Source organism: Staurois parvus, unplaced genomic scaffold (assembly GCF_062004578.1).
Source record: "Staurois parvus isolate SC_StPar_1 unplaced genomic scaffold, SC_StPar_1.0 ptg000299l, whole genome shotgun sequence".
NCBI classification, from domain to species: Eukaryota; Metazoa; Chordata; class Amphibia; order Anura; family Ranidae; genus Staurois; species Staurois parvus.
The window spans coordinates 2,057,939-2,077,482 of record NW_028318095.1 but is presented as its reverse complement, the minus strand read 5'-3'; the positions used below and the strand labels follow the sequence as shown (position 1 = coordinate 2,077,482).

Here is a 19,544-nt window from a genome sequence, read left to right as displayed (position 1 = left end):
CAACTTTTCTAATCTACTCATAAATGACACAAATGAAACTTAACAAAAAATACCTGTAGCAGAGCTATCCAGATTATCCATGCTAGAACCTGGAGTATGATCCAGACCTCTGAGAGGCCTGCATATTTCATCTTCATTGTCATCATCTCTACGATCCTGAAGATCCTTCTCTAACTCTGAGATAAATGCTCCAGAGACATATCCCATTGGAGGTACTGGTGCCATTGGTGGCTGGTTATTGCTCTGTAAATGCCTAAAATTTGAGAAATAAAAGTATGTTTAAAAATGAATTAGAATGAAACTGACAATTTGGCTACATCAGTGATACCAGATTGCCGTGTAAATTATCAAGTGTATGGAAATGAGCTGGACAGAATGACAGTATTATATATTTATAAAGAAGGAGCTCTTGTTTCATCTATTATTCAGCTGGAGACCATGATTCAATTATTAACTTTAACTGTGACAGTAAAGTTTTGAGTGTGCTTGTTTAATAACACAGAAATAATTATATATTTGGAACACAGTGATTTAATTGATATATATAAATATGGCTAATAACTACATCATTCTAAAATGCCTTTTCTTAAAACCTTTTAAGGATCTTTTTAAAATTCAATTAATTTTCTATTGATCCTGCAGATAACATCCTTAGTGTGTATGGTACCACATCTGTGTTGTGTATAGGATACTTAAAAAGACAAGAAAAATTCAAGCCTTTATAGCAGAACTATAGGCCTTTTTTCATTTTGGATAGACAAACCAAGTAAGGGAAAATCCCTGCAAATTACTTAGGGACCCCCAGGTCACCAGAACTAGTGTCCCCACTATCACTTTTCTGGGGCCAACCCAAAAGTTTTTTTTCTTTTTATTTTAACTTTCGATGATAATGGTGAACAAGACAAATAGAGAGGTTGAATCTCCCTAAGGGGGGCACAGACTGAAATAAAAAAGCAGTGTTCTAATCCATCTCTACTCTATCCAAAACTTGCAAAACGTTTTGCCTTAAGTTATACTTTAAAGGTACCTCATACACAAAATTAGTAAAATCAGGTTTTTTTATACTGTACCCTTAAAGTGACTTTACCAGTTAGGTGTCCATGTACCTTTAAAGTCCTGCATTTTTTTTTCCCTTTTCTAGAATCCCCTCTAAAATGTATTTGGGCCAAACTTTGGTCACTGATATGTTTGCATAATTTATGGGAAACTGAATCACAATTTCCCATTTAAATTTCCATGTCTGCTCAACTGTCTCAGCCTTTGAAAAGCCAATTGCTTGCACATATTCCGCATTTAATCCATCCTAAAATGAATTCCATAATTTTTTTTTTTTAGAGCGAGGAACAGTTAAAATTTCTTTCAGGTTAGTACTACTTAGGCATGTTAAAATGTATCCAGGGTCTTCTCCCTTATATTTTAGAGTGTGTGAATTGCAGTGAACTATGATACACACTGGTGGGAGTGTCCCAGAATTAGACAGTTTTGTTACAAGTGCTAAATTTTATCTTTAAAGTCACCGATGTACATGTCACTAAAGATCCTCAACATATACTGTTCAATGACCCAATCTATGAGGTACCTAAATACTATCAATCCTTGATCTTTTTTATCCTGCTTGCAGCTAAAATTACAATAGCAAGGGCACAGAAAAGTCCAGTAATATCCTTTAAATAGTGAAAAATAAAATATTCTAGATTATGACCCATGAAAAATTAGTGAGTATTTTAAAAGATAGTAAATGATATTTTGAGAAGGTGTGTAACCCTTGGATTGATGTTATTTGCAAAGCTTGATTGTAAGTTCCAGGTTTGAATCCTGGGCTCTACCTTTATATAGGCAACAGTGAGACAATATAGTTTTTCTATTTTTCTTTCTTTTTCTTCTTTTTTTTGGTTTCCTGACACTCTTTTCCTATCTTTTTTTCCCTGGTCACAATCATGCCTTAACCATTATGGTAGAGATGAATGAAGCTGGTTTGGCAAAGTACAAAATGAATTGGTAATATTTTCAAGTCTCTGGATTATATTTGTACAAGGGCATGAATGAGTATCTACTTGTATTGAAACTCAATAAAATTATCGAAAGGAAAAAAATTCTGTTAGATTTTGTTCTGTACTACTAACTCAATTGGGACCATTTTCTTTTGCTTCCTTTGCCTGTGACACCTATACAATTTAGAGGGGAACACCAGTTGAGAAAAAAAGTTGCATATCACAATATAAAATGTTGGCAGGAGCTCTAAACTTTAGACACTCTACTGAATATGTGTTTTATCTGTTTTTTCCTTTGGCGATATTTCCAAGCACTTCCTGTCTTGATAGGAAATTAGAAGAAATTTCACCAATAAGGACAGGGGCAAAAATCAATCATTAAATAGAAATTTCTGGATGGAGTTGACTGTTAATATACAATACACAAATAAGTAAAGAAGACAATAGACTGACACATCTATTAAATTCTTTGGAGATTGGAGGTGTTCTCCCTTGTCACTTGAAGGACTATAAAAGCCATTTGGTGATTCAATCTATATGTATTCATATGAAAACTGAAATATTTACCTTTAGTGATAATTGATTTTCAAGAGCTATCATTCAAATATGGTATTGATAATTCCTTAACTGAATAGGATCACAATGTACAGCAATGTCAAACACTTCATCTACCACAGCCCTTTTCCAAATAAGAGCACCTCCACACTTAGGCTCATTAGACTGTATTTCCTATACTAAAATGTAATTGTTTTTTGTGTTTAATGTATGGTCACACCACACTATTTTAACAGAAAGTGGAGCCACAAGTACAATTTGTAACTGCATGCCTAAATCTTAGAGATGCAGGAGGTTACACTAACCATCTGTATGTTACAGAGAGGGTCGGAAAACAAAGGAAATTTCCATTTTTCTTTGATTTTCCCTATACAAATACCTCTCTTAAGATATATTGTTGCCAAGGCTTCTGTGATCAGTACATTCTATTTTTTAACAAGATAAATATGAATATAACCTCACATCAATATCTCAACAAGTTTTTAATGCACATAAATTATCCAATAACTGGTAACAAATTGTAACAAATTTCAATCATTTGTAAATCTAGCATCTTTAGTATATTAAACACCATATAAATCAAATTATACAGTAGTCACCTTCATTGATCTGCCCTTCTAATTCATTTTTATGTAATGAAAAGACTGTACTGTACACATGTAAATCTGTTTAATGAGTTTGTTCAGTGGGAAATGAAGGCATTAAATGTACAATTTGTTCACTAAGAAGAGTTGTGAGCCAATATAGGAGATCACTCTATAGGCTTTTTGCACATTACCCACACTAACAACAAGACTCGTGATTTGCTTGTTGCTTGTTCACAGTGTATAACCTCTTTTTGTCTATGCAATCAACATAAGTCTAAAAGCAGGTTACAGATTTAGGTCTGACTTTTGAGATTTAAAAGCAACAAATGGCCATCATTATACTTTAATGATGCACTACGAGGCTTCCTCTGACCACTTACATATCTACCTTAATTATTTACTTCCTTCATTCGTAAGCACCTATTTACACTGATACCTTGAGGACTATTTTTCTTTCAAAGGTTTATCACCGTAGTGATGCTATAGTGAACAGGGGAACCTGACTGCAAAAAAAGAATTAAAGTACTGAGCAATTTTGTGTTATTTGAATGAAAGAAAGAAAGAAAGAAAGAAAGAAAGAAAGAAAGAAAAAAAGAAAGAAAAAAAGAAAGAAAAAAAGAAAGAAAAGCAAACAAGGATTATATACCTTCCACCACTTCCAATAAAAAAACAAAGAAACAACTTTATTCCACTTTTTTATCAATTTCTTGTCAATGTTAGCTGGAGATTGTTAACTGATATTTACCAAGTCTGTTTTGCAATATCAAACTGGTAGGCTCTGGTCAGTTCATCCAGGTGGGCCTGCAACATGGGCTGCATTTCTTCTCTTGGTGATGGTGTCAGTGTCGCTGTGGACTGCTGCCCAAATGAGATGGCTGGGGAAGAGGCAACTCCACGCACTGGAGGTGTAGGTACTCTATCATCATCTTCTTCCAGCTCATCGTCGGAGCCTTGGTGTAAGTATGTCTGAACAGGTAATGGTGGGCACCATCCATCACTATCATACCTTCAAACAAAATGTGCACTGGTTTTAATATCCATCTTGAAACCACAAAACTTTTTCGAAAGATAATGTTCTGTTTTTATCTGTTTTTCTATCTTTCTGTACAGTACATTCACATTTTCTTGTTTGTGTTAAACCTGCCTCAAGCATAAAAATGTAAAGGTAACAACAAATCTTAGAAACTTCTACTGAGTGATCTGGTGGCTTCTAATCCTGGGGCATTTGATATCTGTATGGTGTGTTCAAGTTCTGGAGAACATCCATCAATGCAATATCTAGCATCTTTCTATTTAATAGATAGGGAAAACAAGCTTACTACAGTTCTGATATTAGGAAATAAAGTTGATATCTACATACTGAGGATCCAGGTTTAAGAGGCTCACAGAAAAAAAAAACAAAGCCTATGTACAGTACTATGCTCCTACTTTTAAATTGTTTTGCATTTACAGCTTTATAATTGTTTTGATGGATTTACTTTAAAGTGAAGTTATGTGCACATTTTGACTGTTCACTACTTCCTCTTAAACCTAATGATCTTTAACCCCTTCACGCCTCCCAGCCCTTTAGGGTTCCAGAAGCCGGGAGGCGGGGCGGGGTTTAGGGTCATGTGACCACTGTGATGCACCGTCACGGCGGTCACATGATCGGGAAAGGTCCCGATCGAAAGAGGAGATCGGGACCTTTCCGTGAGTACCAGACATGTGTGCTGGGAGCGCGCAGGGTGCGCACTCTCAGCACATATGTTCTTTTTTAATAGAACGCAAATGTGCGGCCGCTCGCCGTCTAGGCCCAGACGCCGGGAGGCCGCACATTTGTGTGTGGCCGGTGTGAAGAGGTTAAACCACCCATCACTCATACAAACCAACTAGATAGTTTAAAGGGTTGGAATAGGTGGCGCCAAACTCAACTTGTATAGGAAAAGTTAAGATTTTCAGATAAATTTATATGCCTACATACTGTATGTGGATCTACTAATCATTTTGACTTACAGTTTTCAATAAGGATAGCCTTTACTGTATTTTTCATTATATGCTAAATTTGAATTACCTAGGTTTGTGCCTAGCACATACAAAACATGCATATCTAAAAATACAATACAATATTGCTGTTGACATTCTACCATTTTCTTTTACCATTCTGACATTTTCTTTGATAGAGAGTAGGCAATAACAGCTAGGTGAAGGACACTGGAAACATTGGTGCTGGTAAATGAATGATGAAAGTTGATTTTGATAATAGATGTGCACATGGGGTGTATTGGTTGTGCCTGGGCACACCGTAATGACCCTGTGTGCATTAGTATTATCGCTCTGTGTGCCAGCAGGGAGATCACCCTCTAACCAGCTCTGATATAATATATATATACTGTATATATATATATATATATATATATATATACATACAGTATATACAATAACAACAACAGTATATATATACAGTATATACAAAACACACGTACGCACACATGTGTGTTTGATCTTTGGGGTGCACACCCTAATGCAACAGGTTGTGCGCACCTATGATCTTGATGAATTGTTATTATTTATAAAATAATACATAATCATAAAATTGACTAATACAAGTCTTTAAAAGTAAAAACTAACAAACAGATTATTTATACATTTAGGTAAAACATCCCTAAAAAGGTAAAGCTTTGGCAAATGTATACCTGCTCAACTTATCTAATTTCTTAAAAAAAGCCTGTATACAAAGTTTCAAACAGAGAGAGAGACTGAATAGGAACACCTTCTGCTAGTAATAGTAAAAATGTGAAAACAAATATAAATGTAAAAAAATATAATAATAATAATCAAATTGACCAAAATCGTTATAGTTTCCCATTATTTTTTATTGCCTATGAATTTCCATATATGCTCTAAAATGTTGCTCCTTTTCTAGGGATACCAAAAAACCTGAGAGAATTATAGGTTACATCCTTTACATTCTTAAAGTTTGAGACAGTTCAAAGCTACCATTAGGTATTAAACATGAAGGGCTTTTACTCGGCGGGGATAAGAGATTTCAAACTGTGTCCAGAGACACTCCCACCATAGTTTAAAAATAATTTCAATAGCTAATCCTTTAAGAGGCAGGTTCAGGAACAAGCTGAAAATAGCAAAGAACAGGCAAGATATTGAAAACAAATCTATATAAAATAAAATAATATTTCTATTAATGATAAATTTATGCACAGACAACTAAAATGTATTATTTGTTCCTTTGCTTCAATGTTTCTGTTTGGCTTTTGTGGCCAATGTTTTAGGTGCTATAATAATCAAGACTATTCCTTGATTCACAATATGTTATTTTTCTCAGGTAATTTAATATAATGTAAATAAATAAAGGTAAATTCTGTTTAAAGGAGTTCTGTATTTTTTCTATTTATGACATGTTCGTGACATTTTATATGACCAGTGGGGTTAATTTTATAAAAACAAATAGCCTGTTCACTTTGCAAGAGAATTTTCCATTAGTCTATCGAATGAGGCTTTTTCAAAGTGAACACACTATATTCCTCCAGTGAATTAAAGTATAAAGGCAAAAGTTTTGTGGGGGATAGAAGGGAGGTGGAATACAACACTTGTCAGTTTTTATTGCTGTTTGTGTCCCAGTTAGGAAGATTCACCCTCTCTATTGGTCCTGTTTACCAATGTAATTGAAAGGGAAAGTAAAAGAAAACTTAACATTTTTGGTTGTCCCCAGAAAAGTAAGTGTTGAGAAATTATCCAAATGGGGACAATAGTTCTGGAGACCTGGGGGTCCCCAAGAGATTCCCTTTCCACTCAATTCCTGTTGGCTATAGGACAGAAAGTAAAAGTAAATCTCCCCAATGGGACACATATAGCAAACATAAACCTTACAGGAATTATAACCCTCCCTTACTCTATCCAACTCTAAAGTTTTACTTAACCCCATTGTGTCATGGTTTCAACATTTTTTTTTTTCACATTGACTTTTAGATGTTTTCTCTAGGGGCTATCTGTATGGTAAACTGTACATCTTTGCAAAATTTCAGTTAGCCATTTAGAAATGTATTAGACTTTCTGCAGCCTTTGCAACAGTCTTTGCTTAGTGACATATCCATTTTCAATGTGCTGTGAAGGAAGGAAAGCTCTAAATGCAAATACCATTGAAAACACATACTCAAATTGTATATACTGTATATATACTGTATACTTATGATTAAAAACTATTTTCAAAATATATAGATGATTATAAACTAATTTAAGCTATTTAATCTAGTAACTCTAAAATGTGATGGATTTAATACAGGGAGCTTTGACCCATAGAATAAAGTAATGGGTGGGCATTCTAACTCTGAGACTTGGGTTTTAATCCCAGTAGGGAAATTATATCAATGGGCTTTGTATGTCCCTGGCACAAGCAGGCACACCATTAGTGCAGATCGAACACTGTACAAGGACTTTCTTTGGATTAAGCACCCATTTATACTAGATGTAACCAGAAAAGTGCTGATACCCCTCTCAAAGTCACAAAGACCTGGACACAGCTCACTCCTATCTAGCTGTCAACTGATAATACAAAATTAAGCTTTTTTTACTTAGCCAATTTTGTTGAATGTAGGGACTAAAAACTGACCCAACTCAATGACCCAGTCATTTGGGTACTCTGCCCACCTCTGTTCCCTGCATTTGTATGAGTTGCCTCTGGGGGCTCTTATTTCCTCCCACATCTCAAATATTAATTTTCTTCCTTCCTACCTGGTTCTTTTCTATGTATAAATGTGATAGTGACATTATATTTTGACCTCTTTTGGGGGGGAGGTAGTGACGTAAATGGTTCTATGTACTTTGTAAAGTGCTGAGTAATGTGTTGGTGCTATATAAAACTAGGGGATATAAAACTCTGGTTCAAATGTCTTTATATTTTGCTATTATAACATCCATAATATGTAAATCTATCACTTTACCGTTTCTCCCTGTGCTCACACAATTGAACATTTAAATCAACAATAACAATACATTCCAAGAGATTCTTTTTATGACATTATTACTGCTGACAACAGGACATCTAAGCAACATGCCAAAGTTAATTTCTACCACAATACAACCCAGTCAAAGCACCAAATTTTCTTGGCAACAATCATACGCATTTCCCAAAATGTATAGGTAATGTTTCATATATTGCTGATTTTTGAATATTTATTTGAGTTTATTTCAAAGCATCAACTAATTGCATTAAGTTGTACAGAAAAAAAAAAATGAGTCCTTATTCTAGTAAATGTACAGTATAGGTTTGCTATGATAGTAATACACAACATACATAGAACAAAATCAATCCAGAGGACAGTGAAGTTGCCAGCACATTTTTGAATTGTGCAAGAACACTTACGAACCTGAAAAACTAAAACTTGTGAGATAGTAAAGCTGGTGTCCTGCCTGCATACTAAACCCCTGACCCAACACAAACTACTAAGCCACAAGCCAGGCCAAGGGCCATTCCAGCTTACTGAGGGGTGGAAGTGGTATATCAGTTATACTTACCCAGTTTCTTGATGTTCTAACCCATAATGCTCTATTTCTGTCCCAGGCAATGGCTGGATAGGAGGTGGAGGAAGTGGAACATTGGCCCAATTAGATCCATTAGTTTTCTGATTCTTGGTATTGTTCTTGGTCTTCTTTTTCTTCCCTCCTTTTCCCCCTATTGTGTGAGCAACATTTATGCTTAATAGAAATTAAACAGCAAGGAGTAGAATTTTTTTTATTAACATACTATACAATATAATATGTGAGGAAAAAAGGTAAGTCATAAAAACATTGATAACAATATCAATGGCGTTTTAATATATTAGAAAAATATTTATACTCATATTTTGGTGTTAATAATAAATCATCAATGATATGATAGAGTAAGCCATTTTGTAAAGTAAAATGCATCTCATGAACATTTTTCTGTTTTGCATTTGCTGTGAAGTAACCAGCAATAAACCAAATCACTCTATAGACAGGAGAATAGTAAAATGCACTTTATTGATGTCCTTGTCTGTAAGTGACTTCAGAGGATTGTTCTCTTGGCTCAAACTTATTACAAAATGGCTACCGGTATTTCACTTTAGTACCAACAGAGACAGAGTAGGCCTCATATATCAGTATTTCTGTACTGAAAACTGTTACCAATAGCTAGCATTCAGATTCCTCCGGGGAAAAAATGAACATGCATATTATTTGCTGTGGGCAATATTTTCTTAATTATTTCAGATACACAGTGGATTACCTTAATAACTGTTTCAATATTTCTTGCTCATTCATTTCCACTCTTTGGGTTACCTGAGTGTTTTAATGTATGTGAGAGGACACAATTACATTTGTTGTTGCCTATGGCAACCAATACAATTATTCACATCATTTCAGTTACTACAATGTTAAATAATAGGATGAGCTGTTTTGTTGCTTTGGATAGTAACAACAATTTTACCTTCAGACTCTGTGATATATGAGACCCATGGTGTTAATTAATACAATTAATACTAAATTTGTGTGCACATTGGTTTCCACTCCCTTAGCTCTGTAGAATTTAGAGTACACGCCATTCCATGCAGTGAGTAACAAATCCACGCACACACGCGCATATTAAAGCGCACAGAAAACTGTCACTCAAACATTCTAAATATTCTGTTCCACACACTGAGAAACCAACCTGAAAGGCTGCCGCTTCTCTCAGAGCTGTTGTGTGAGCTGGTGGTGCTGAAATCCTGTGACTGGTTGTGTGGCATTCTATTTGACAATCCCTCAGCACGATAGTCAGGAATGTATATTAAGGCTAAGGGTTAAAGGGCAAAGGTCACCGTGGCATCATGTGATTAGTACACAGCATAAGCTCATGCACCTCATGCAATCAGCAAAAAAAAAAAAAGCAGAGGTGGTGAGGAAGACTTTTCAATGGTCAAAATGGAAATGCAGACGCAGAGGAGAGGTTGGTTATTGAAAATTGGAACAGTGGTCCCCAATCAGTGGATACTTTTGAACTCAACAGTCATCTGTCTGAGCTTTTTTCTGTAAGCATGAAGCTAAGTAATCTTGTCTGATAAAAGAAGTATTCCGCTTTTAATAAAAATGTCGAAAACCATTTTACGTTCTACAAGTTATAATCGCCCTGACGAGAACCTGCTGATCAGCCCTCGACTATGGGTTTCCAAAAATGGAGCTTTACTGTACCACAAAAGCCAAGTAGCTTTCCAGCAGCCTAGATGATTTTTTCATAGAAAAATAGTGATCTACTGGATCTGGTTAGAACAGACTTTGCCATTCACCATCAGCACTTAACGGTTTGTTGAAAATAGAAACAAATCTTTTTAAGCTCTCTTTCATCATACTTAATGTAGATGGCTAGAGTTAGCTAAATGTAAATATGTGGCACAACCAGACAAGAGGTTGGGGACCTCTGAATTAAAGATTACACCTATCAAAAAGGCATGCATGCAATATTTCCTTTTTGTTAGTAGAGGGGAACACATTTTGCATTTCAACCAATGCTTCATCTCTAACTTAGGTGTCATCATGCATTTAACTAAAAGCTTAAATAAACACTTACCATTGTTTCCTTTGCCCTGGTCAGGAAGGCAGTAGCCCAATCCTGTCAATTCGGACTTTTGCTGAAGAGATGATTTCCACTGCTGGTCAGGTAAGTCAACTGCCAGCTCATGGATGCTGTTGGAATGTAGAATTTGTGTAGTGGCATATGGTGTGGTCTGTGCTGGGCAGTTATAGCTGGACTTAGTGGTAAAATCAATGCTGCTATAAATGGCTCCATCAGATAGCATGGTTGCCGACTTGTCTCCTTGTCCTGGAGCTGTTGGCAGTACATCTACGTTAAGCAGAGAAGAATGATACAAATCAGTGGTGCACAGGGAAGACGCAACTATCAAGGTTTAAGAGGAAAAATAAATGTGTCAGTCAGTACGTTTGCATTTCAGCTGAGACAAGAGTCCGTGAGCCAACCAAGGGAAAATGATGTACAACTATCGCCGTGCTGTACGAACTGGTGACAGGCCTAGCACTTGTCCTTCACGTTCCACTGCCCTAAACTATCCTTTTTTCCACTATACCTTCATTGGAGAATGAGAAGTTAAGAATATTTCACAACGGGGAAGGAAAAAAACCTCTCCATACCTCATTTCATGTCAAGCTGTCTAACCTATTGACAAATAATGAGAAAATGAATCCACAAATCTTCAACAGCCCTCCTCCCAAAAAAACAATGAGAAACTAGTGAATGGGTAGGACTGAAATAGTAAATCTATCTGACCATTAAATACCATTCTTCAATCACCTCTTATGATTCTTGCAGTCACACGGGCCCATGAAAGAAGACACAGTGAGCAAGGAACAAGGAATGACAGTTAACACAGACACATGCAAATATGAACACACACATTTTTAAGAGAACATACACTGGATAATATACATATACTGTGTATATATATATATACAGTATATATATATATATATATATATATATATATTACAGTTCAGGGGATCTAGCACCTCAGGACCATCTTTACAATATCCTAACCATCTTTAAGCAAACAGCAGCAGCAAAAAAAAAAAAAAAACTTCAGACAATGCAACACAAAAAGTCAGCTTATCTTCAACACAAAACAAACTATTAGATATACAACAGTCAAGCAAAGGCTTTACCCCAGGGTTAGCAGCATCCAGCTTCAGATTTGTTTTCAGTTTTTGGCACATATGCAGCACAGCTAGGTCTCCTCTAAACTCCTACACCTCCTCTCCACACCTAGTACTAAGAGCTTCCTGGTTTATGTGCTGCTTCCTGGAGGCTGTTTAACTTGGTAGGGATCTGAGTCCTCGTAGTAAGGAGTGGAGGTCCTTTTGCCACCAGAATGTCACTCTGGACCTCCAAAATCTGGGTCCCAAATAAGTCTCCACTAATACTGAGAGGACTGCGAGTCAGTCCCCTCCATTACTTGACTACCTCGGTATTCCTCACCCATCATGGGTGAGACCCCTGAAAAAGTACACAATTTCCTTAAAGGGACCATAACCCAAATATTGGTGCCACATAGCACATGTCCAGGACCCATCCTTGGGTGTCTCCTACAATGTTTATACAGTGTGTGTGTGTATATATATATATATATATAGATATATATATATATATATATATATATACACACACACACATATATATATATAAATAAATGCAATGATGAGTAGGTCAAGGCACTATTTCCCTCAGTGTTTTCCATGGCCATATAATCATTTAAAGACCAAATAGGCAGATCCTGAAAATTCCCCATCATTTATAGTTCACAAAGTCCTATTTGCATACTATTCGACCTGTAAAGCAATGCTCTGTCACTGACTCAATTGTGCATATTGCTAAAGGGGTTTTGAGGCCCAAACCCTCTTGCTTAGAGCTCAGGGCTTTAATGAAGATTCTGTACAAGGCCAGTGTGCTCTCTGTTTTTGATTCACTGGATACAAATGATCAACTATTGGACCTGTAAAGCAATGCTCTGTCACTGTTGATTGTGCACATTGCTAAAGGGGTTTTGAGGCCCAAACCCTTTTGCTAAGAGCTCTGGGCTTTAACCCCTTCAATCCTAAGTGTAAAACAAATCTTAATGCCTAAGCACAATTTTACAACGTTGACACGTGTTAGTAAAACCGTACATATCATCACAACTATTTTGTACATCCAGGTGAATCATACCTTGTTTTTTTCAGGACAAATTGGGCTTTCATTTGGTGGTAAATTGTAATGGATGTCTCCTGATTTTTTTATATTATCAAAGGAAAACTGTCCCAAAATAGTAAAATAAAAATATATTTTTTTTTAAATTTAGCTGTGTGTTTATTGTTACTACCATAACCTACCACCAAAAAACAAACCAAAATAAATTTTCCAGCTCTTGACGATCACAGCGATACTATATATGTGTATGTTATTTGATGTTTGTACTCGTAGTACAGCCCAGAAACAGTTATGGGCATGTTGTTTTTTTTTACCTACAACACACTGAAACTGAAACTGATACCAATGTTTTAAAAAACCTCCTGACTTTTGACCCTGACCTTTTGACCTTGACCTTTGACCCTGACCTTGACCCAAACACTTACCTGGCACTGAACTAGATCAAACCTTGATCTAGGTATTTTTTCTTTTATTTTTTAATATTTATTTATTTACCTTTTTTTTTTTTCATTAAACAAACATTTTTTTTCTCTCTACGCCAAAAGATACAATACAATACAAAAGATAGAGAAAAAAAAAACAAGGGGGCGGGCTATACAGTGACTGATCACTGTCAATCAGTGGCTATCACAGCAATCATATGACCCGGAATCGGGAGTCCCAGGACCAGATCGTTAGAATGGAACACAGGGCTCTCAGTGACACCCCAGTCTTTGCACTGGGAGTGCGCTGTGCAGAGTGCTCCCAGCAGAAAGACAGGTATGCAAATATGCAGCCCCATGGAAAAAAGCCAAGTTCTGTGAGGCCATGTATTTGTGTGACATCGGCGCAAAGGGGATAATGAAGATATTGTACAAGGCCAGTGCGCTCTCTGTTTTTGTTTTAACCTTGTTTGAAGATTTACCCATACTGAAGAGATCTGTGTCAAGAACACTACTGTAGTCCTATTGGAGTATGTGCAGCAACTTTTGGACAATTAGCTAATATAAGGGGTGTATCACTTAGCACTTAAGCACTGGCTAAGGGTAATATATATAGATATATATATATATCAGTATAGTTATTTATGTTATTTTGTCCTAACAACTACTGAAGGCAGGTCTCGTATTTCTCCTCTTGTTCCTTGTTAAATGACAGCCTACTGTATATATAAAATTACTAAAATGACCTCTATGACTATGGGCAGTAGATGTCAAGACAGATTAAACAAGTAAAACTTTATATTTCCTGACAACAGTCCAAATTGCACAATTTTATTATGCCACCATGCATACATCACCCTCTTGCTGCCCATGTAACACATATTTGTAACGGCAAAGAGAGTAGACATTAACAGCCACCAATACCACTGCACATATGAATCCATGGATGGCCTACGTTTCAATGCTGAGATTGTTCTCACGCGGAGCCACTGGAATGGACTCCTGATCATGCTTTGACTTTGATTCATGTAAAGGGATGCCAAGGTAAGTTAGAAAGGGGTTGAGGGCATTTTATCCTAATGGAAATACATTTTGTGATACCAAAGGTCCTGCTATAGAAGAAAAATGCCACAAATAGATGTAGTTGACATATAATAGCTACACAAGACGATTTTTAAATCTAAAGCTATTGAAGTACATGTAACACCTAACTCATATAATTTGCTTCCTTTTGGTTTGGTAAATAAAGCATTAAAACATTTTGTTATATATGTTTGATAAGTAAAAAAAATGCCTGTAAATCATGAGAGAAATTAAGTAAGCTCAACAGTTTCTGTGTACTCTGAAGTGTTATCTCAAGCAGTATTATCAGCTCTGGCCAGCTCTATGTGAACTACAGAATGCCTTCTTTCTATGTCATAGACATTAGGGGAGGGCATGGTGTTCAGTATTCCAATTCAAAAGTGATATACATACAGTACATTATATTGCCAAAAGTATTGGGATGCCTGCCTTTACATGCACATGAACTTTAATGGCATCCCAGTCTTAGTCCGGAGGGTTCGATATTGAGTTGGCCCACCATTTGCAGCTGTAACAGCTTCAACTCTTTTTGGAAGGCTGTCCACAAGGTTTAGGAGTGTGTCTATGGGAATGTTTGACCATTCTTCCAGAAGTGCATTTTTGAGGTCAGGCACTGATGTCAGACGAGAAGGCCTGGCTCGCAGTCTCTGATCTAATTCATCCCAAAGGTGTTCTACCGGGTTGAGGTCAGGACTCTGCGCAGGCCAGTCAAATTTCTCTAGCCCAAACTTGCTCATATATGGAACTTGCTTTGTGCAGTGGTGCACAGTCATGTTAGAACATAAAGGGGCCATTCCCAAACTTTTCCCACAAAGTTGGGAGCATGAAATTGTCCAAAATGCCTTAGTATGCTGACTCCTTAATGCTCCTTTCAGATGGGGCAGACCCATCAGTGGATCCACCTGCTCAACAGGGGATCTCTCTGCTGATCCCCACTGAGCAGGCAGATGACAGGTCTCTGTCCGAAGAGCACACAGACACTGCCTTCTGTCTTCTACTGCCTGCTATCTTCCATGGGGCGGTCATATGGAAATGGACCACCTGTCCGTTTCCATATGACTGCCATCTGACACTTATCCGCTGACACCCGCTAGCCCATAGAGGCCTATGGATGATCCGATCGGGTCCACCTGAAAAACTGACAGCACCATTCTCCTGGCAACCCAGACACCTCCATATATAGACAGACAGAGAAGCGTGATTCATCACTCCAAAGAACACGTCTCCACTGCTCTGGAGTCCAGTGGCAGCATGCTTTACGCCACTGCATACAAAGCTTTGCATTGCACTTGGTGATGTAAGACTTGGATGCAGCTGCTCAGCCATGAAAACCCAAATCATGAAGCTCTCTATGCATTGTTGTTGTAGTAATCTGAAGGCCACATGAAATTTGGAGGTCTTTAACTATTGACTCTGCAGACAGTTGGTGACTTCTGCGCACTTCAGCATGCACTGACTCTGTCTTTTTACGTGGCCTACCACTTCGTGGCTGCATTGATGTTGTTCCCAGTTGCTTCCACTTTGTTATAATACCACTAACAGTTGACCGTGGAATATTTAGTAACAAGGAAATTTCATGGATGGACTTATTGCACAGGTGACAACCTATTACGGTACCACACTTGAATTCACTAAGCTCCTGAGAGCAACCCATTCTTTCACATATGTTTGTAGAAGCTTTCTGCATGCCCAGATGCTTGATTTTTTTTACACCTGTGGACATGGAGGTGATTGAAACACCTGAATCCAATGAATTGGAGGGGTGTCCCAATACTTTTGACAATATTTTGACAATATAGTATATATATATATATATATATATATATATATATATATATATGTGTGTATTTATTATTTTCAGAAAAAGATACATGCATGTGTTCTAATCTATTATAGTTAACAGAAGCACATTTGACACATGTGAGAGCTTATTTGTAAATTGTTTTTTTTTCCTGTATGAAAAATTAACTTGCTTTTAGTTGAATGCAAAGGCTAAATGCTATATAAATCCATGGAAATATTACATGTAATTTGTTTATAAATGTCTTGTATGAAGGTGGTTTTAATCATGTATTCATTTAATGAATATTACGGTTGATACACCATCAGACAATTTGTAGGGCTATAGAAAAATTAGATTACGTTGCACTCTGCTGTGCTGATCAATAGAGGCTTCTGATTTCTGGGGATTTCGTATGGGATAGATCAGGACCACAAGCTGCTATAGAACTAATTCACATTGATCGCTGAAACTGATTCTGGCCTCAAAAAGACATTCAACACATTCAAAGCTTTGTACTGTGTTCAGGATGGCTTTTAGTAACACTGCACAAATAATCAACTGTATGAAATTTTCTCTTACCAAAATAATACATTTTTCTAACAAAATAATACATTGTTCTGACATACATTGTTCTGACATAAATAGCTATTAAAGGCACACATATATACATTTGATATATTTTTAATCCAAATTAGCTCTATTCAGCACCCTCAGAATTGCAGTTTCTCAAGTGATATGTAGCCTTTTGGGGCACAGGCGGGTTTAGGATGCACCATACTAGTGCTTGTTGCAATGTAAATAACAGTTGTAAATGTAATGCATCTATTAAAAAAGTATACATTTTAATGTTTTGAAGATATAAAATGATGCTATATATATTATACATTTACTTTCAATATATGTACAGAATTTTATGGATACTTTTGATCAAATAGGTGTGATTGGCTGGGACTAGTCTTTGGCAAACAACTGATTATACAGAAACCTATACCTTTAAAGGTAGTTATTGGGTGGCACTGTAATTTCAAGTGTTCCTTAGTACTGGAATACATGCTTGTGAAGTAAAGTAGTCAGCAGTGCTATGGGGCATGATTTGAGAAAGAAACCCGAACACAAGGTGGGATTCACAAAGCTTTACTGTAAAACATGGATAGTAATCTTTATTTTAATGATGTGACTGTAATTTTTTTTTTGGGACTTAAATGAAAATTGAAAATGTCAGCACATACATTAGCACTGGCATACATAGCAAAATGATGTTCCACAGTATTAGTACTACATATGTACCTAGATGAACCTTAAAAAGTATTACATGACAGTGCAATGGTTAGCTACAGTATCCATTCAGGCTTTCAACTAGAACAAAGAATGAAACTGGTTAATATGAGCAACCTTGTGATTTCTTTAGATCGGTCTTTATAACTCAACCATCAAAATGGTTGGAGAATAAAAAGTGGGTTTAGAATTAAAAAATTTAATGGTTACGTTACTTCTCATTATGTGGCACCATGGTCTGTCATGTGTACCCAGACAAGTTTAATAAAGTGGAGCTCATTCATTATACAGTCAGAAAGATGAACCCTTGCTACCAATTAGAATTAATCAGTTTCTATCTCTTTTATTCTATGAGTGTTAGTAAATGACAGAGATAATCTGCTACAATGGGTAAAACAGCTATCCTGTTTGTCACATAGTCCAACAAATGAGGCCTACTCTGCAACAATGGTGACAGACATTTTGCTGGGTATGTGTACTATCTCACTATGTATCTCTTGCCTTGCTGCTTAAGAAAGTGCCCCGTCATGTTTACATCTGTTGAATTTAGGTGGACCTACTTTTAGTTCAAATCATACAGTTTGCAATAGCTAGTTTGATCCTAAGCATAACACATAGGGGGAGATTTACTAAAGCTGGACCACTCACAATCTGGTGCAGCTGTGCATGTTACTCAAATTCTAACCTCAGCTTGTTCAATTAAGCTCTGACAATAAAACCTAGAAACTAATTGGTTTCTATGCAGAGTTGCACCAAACTTTGCACCATACACTTTTAGTAAATAACCCCCATCATTTCTTGTGTCATATACAAGCCTTTGGGGTTACAGAAGGTCAAAAGCTAAAGGTTGTGTCTTTTCAGCCTTTCTTATACTCAATAACAAAATGTGTACAGAAGTAAGGAACTGTTGTCTTTATAGTGTATACAAAAAATAATTTTTATCATCATGCCTCACAGTATACAGTTTTTGAGCTTTTTTTTGTGAATCTGTTTCAACATTTTTTCTTTGTGGAGATCCTACCAGTAAAACACTTCCTGTTGCAGGCTTACAATGTTAAGCCACTGCCTTATAATTAGTAGCAACATTGTCAGCTTGCTATGTACTCTCCTTTAGTTGGCCACAGGGCTGCACAGGAGGCTAAATAAAGAGTTTACATGACAGGCTGACAACACTGCTGTCAATTGCTAGGCAATTAACATTGCTTAACATAGGCTTAACATTGCAAAAGAAAGTGCTGATACTGGCAGGTTCTCCAGGAAACAAAATGATTTCTAAAAATAATTTGCTCATAATTGTAAAGGATCATTTTTTATTTTACATTAACAAGCATATTATACCTACCTGCTCTGTGCAATGGTTTTGCAAAGACCAGCCCCAGATTTCCTCTTCTTGGGTCCTCCTGCCTCCTCTACCCCACTGAGTGTCCCCATAGCAAGCAGTTTGTTATAGAGGCATCTGTGTTGGCTCACTCCCAAGCTGGCTCTTGTGTTCATTGACACACAGAATGCAACTCGGCCCTGTCCCCTCCTCAATGGCTGTGATTGACAGCAGCAGGAGCCAATGAGGTGGGAGAGAGCTGAGAGAGTCGATGCTCTCATGCACAGCACTGGATCAAGATCAGGCTCAGGTAAGTATAAAGGGAACTGGGGGGGAACAACATGCAGAAGGCTTTTAACCTTAATGCATAGAATGCAGTAAGGTAAAAAAAACCTTCTGCTTTTAGAACCACTTTAATGCCCAACTATGGAAAAAAAAGCAGTAATGCCTTGCAATACAGTTGCGTCCCAACTGCAAGGGAGAATTTTCAAGTTACCTGAACCTGGTCTTTAAGACACCTGTATCCAGTGAAATATAATGCTAGACATACTGACATAATTTAATTAGTCATCATTTATTTTTGGGTTTACATACACTTTAGGTGTGATTATATCTGTATATGCAGGCACTTTTCACAACTCAATTTTATTATTTTTGCTTTAGAATAAAGACAGAAATACCAACCTGCACAACCAAAATTTACTAAATCATTTGGTCCATTGTTGCTGTTGTTCACTGGCATACTGGACGCTGGCCAGGAGTCAGCAAGCCAAGGGTAGCTGGGGTCACTGGCATTTAAAAGTCCTGGACGACTGCAGGGTAAAAAAAAAAGAATTGTTATTTATCAG

At 36.8% G+C, this 19,544-nt stretch overlaps 1 protein-coding gene across 11 annotated transcripts in view; it reads right to left on the bottom strand.

Moving 5' to 3' along the window:
- The window catches only part of ROBO2 (roundabout guidance receptor 2), a 1,216,825-nt gene that overhangs the window by 19,408 nt on the left and 1,177,873 nt on the right, over positions 1-19,544 (bottom strand). For 8 of the 11 annotated variants that reach the window (XM_089682898.1, XM_089682897.1, XM_089682899.1 and 5 more), the window contains 6 exons: positions 19,381-19,508; positions 10,689-10,961; positions 9,795-9,917; positions 8,642-8,798; positions 3,879-4,139; positions 54-253 (listed from right to left, as the gene is read on the bottom strand). In XM_089682898.1, the coding sequence (XP_089539024.1) occupies positions 54-253; positions 3,879-4,139; positions 8,642-8,798; positions 9,795-9,917; positions 10,689-10,961; positions 19,381-19,508 (1,142 nt within the window). The remainder of the gene's footprint in view (positions 1-53; positions 254-3,878; positions 4,140-8,641; positions 8,799-9,794; positions 9,918-10,688; positions 10,962-19,380; positions 19,509-19,544) is intronic. The other 3 variants (XM_089682904.1, XM_089682906.1, XM_089682908.1) reach the window with 1 other exon arrangement.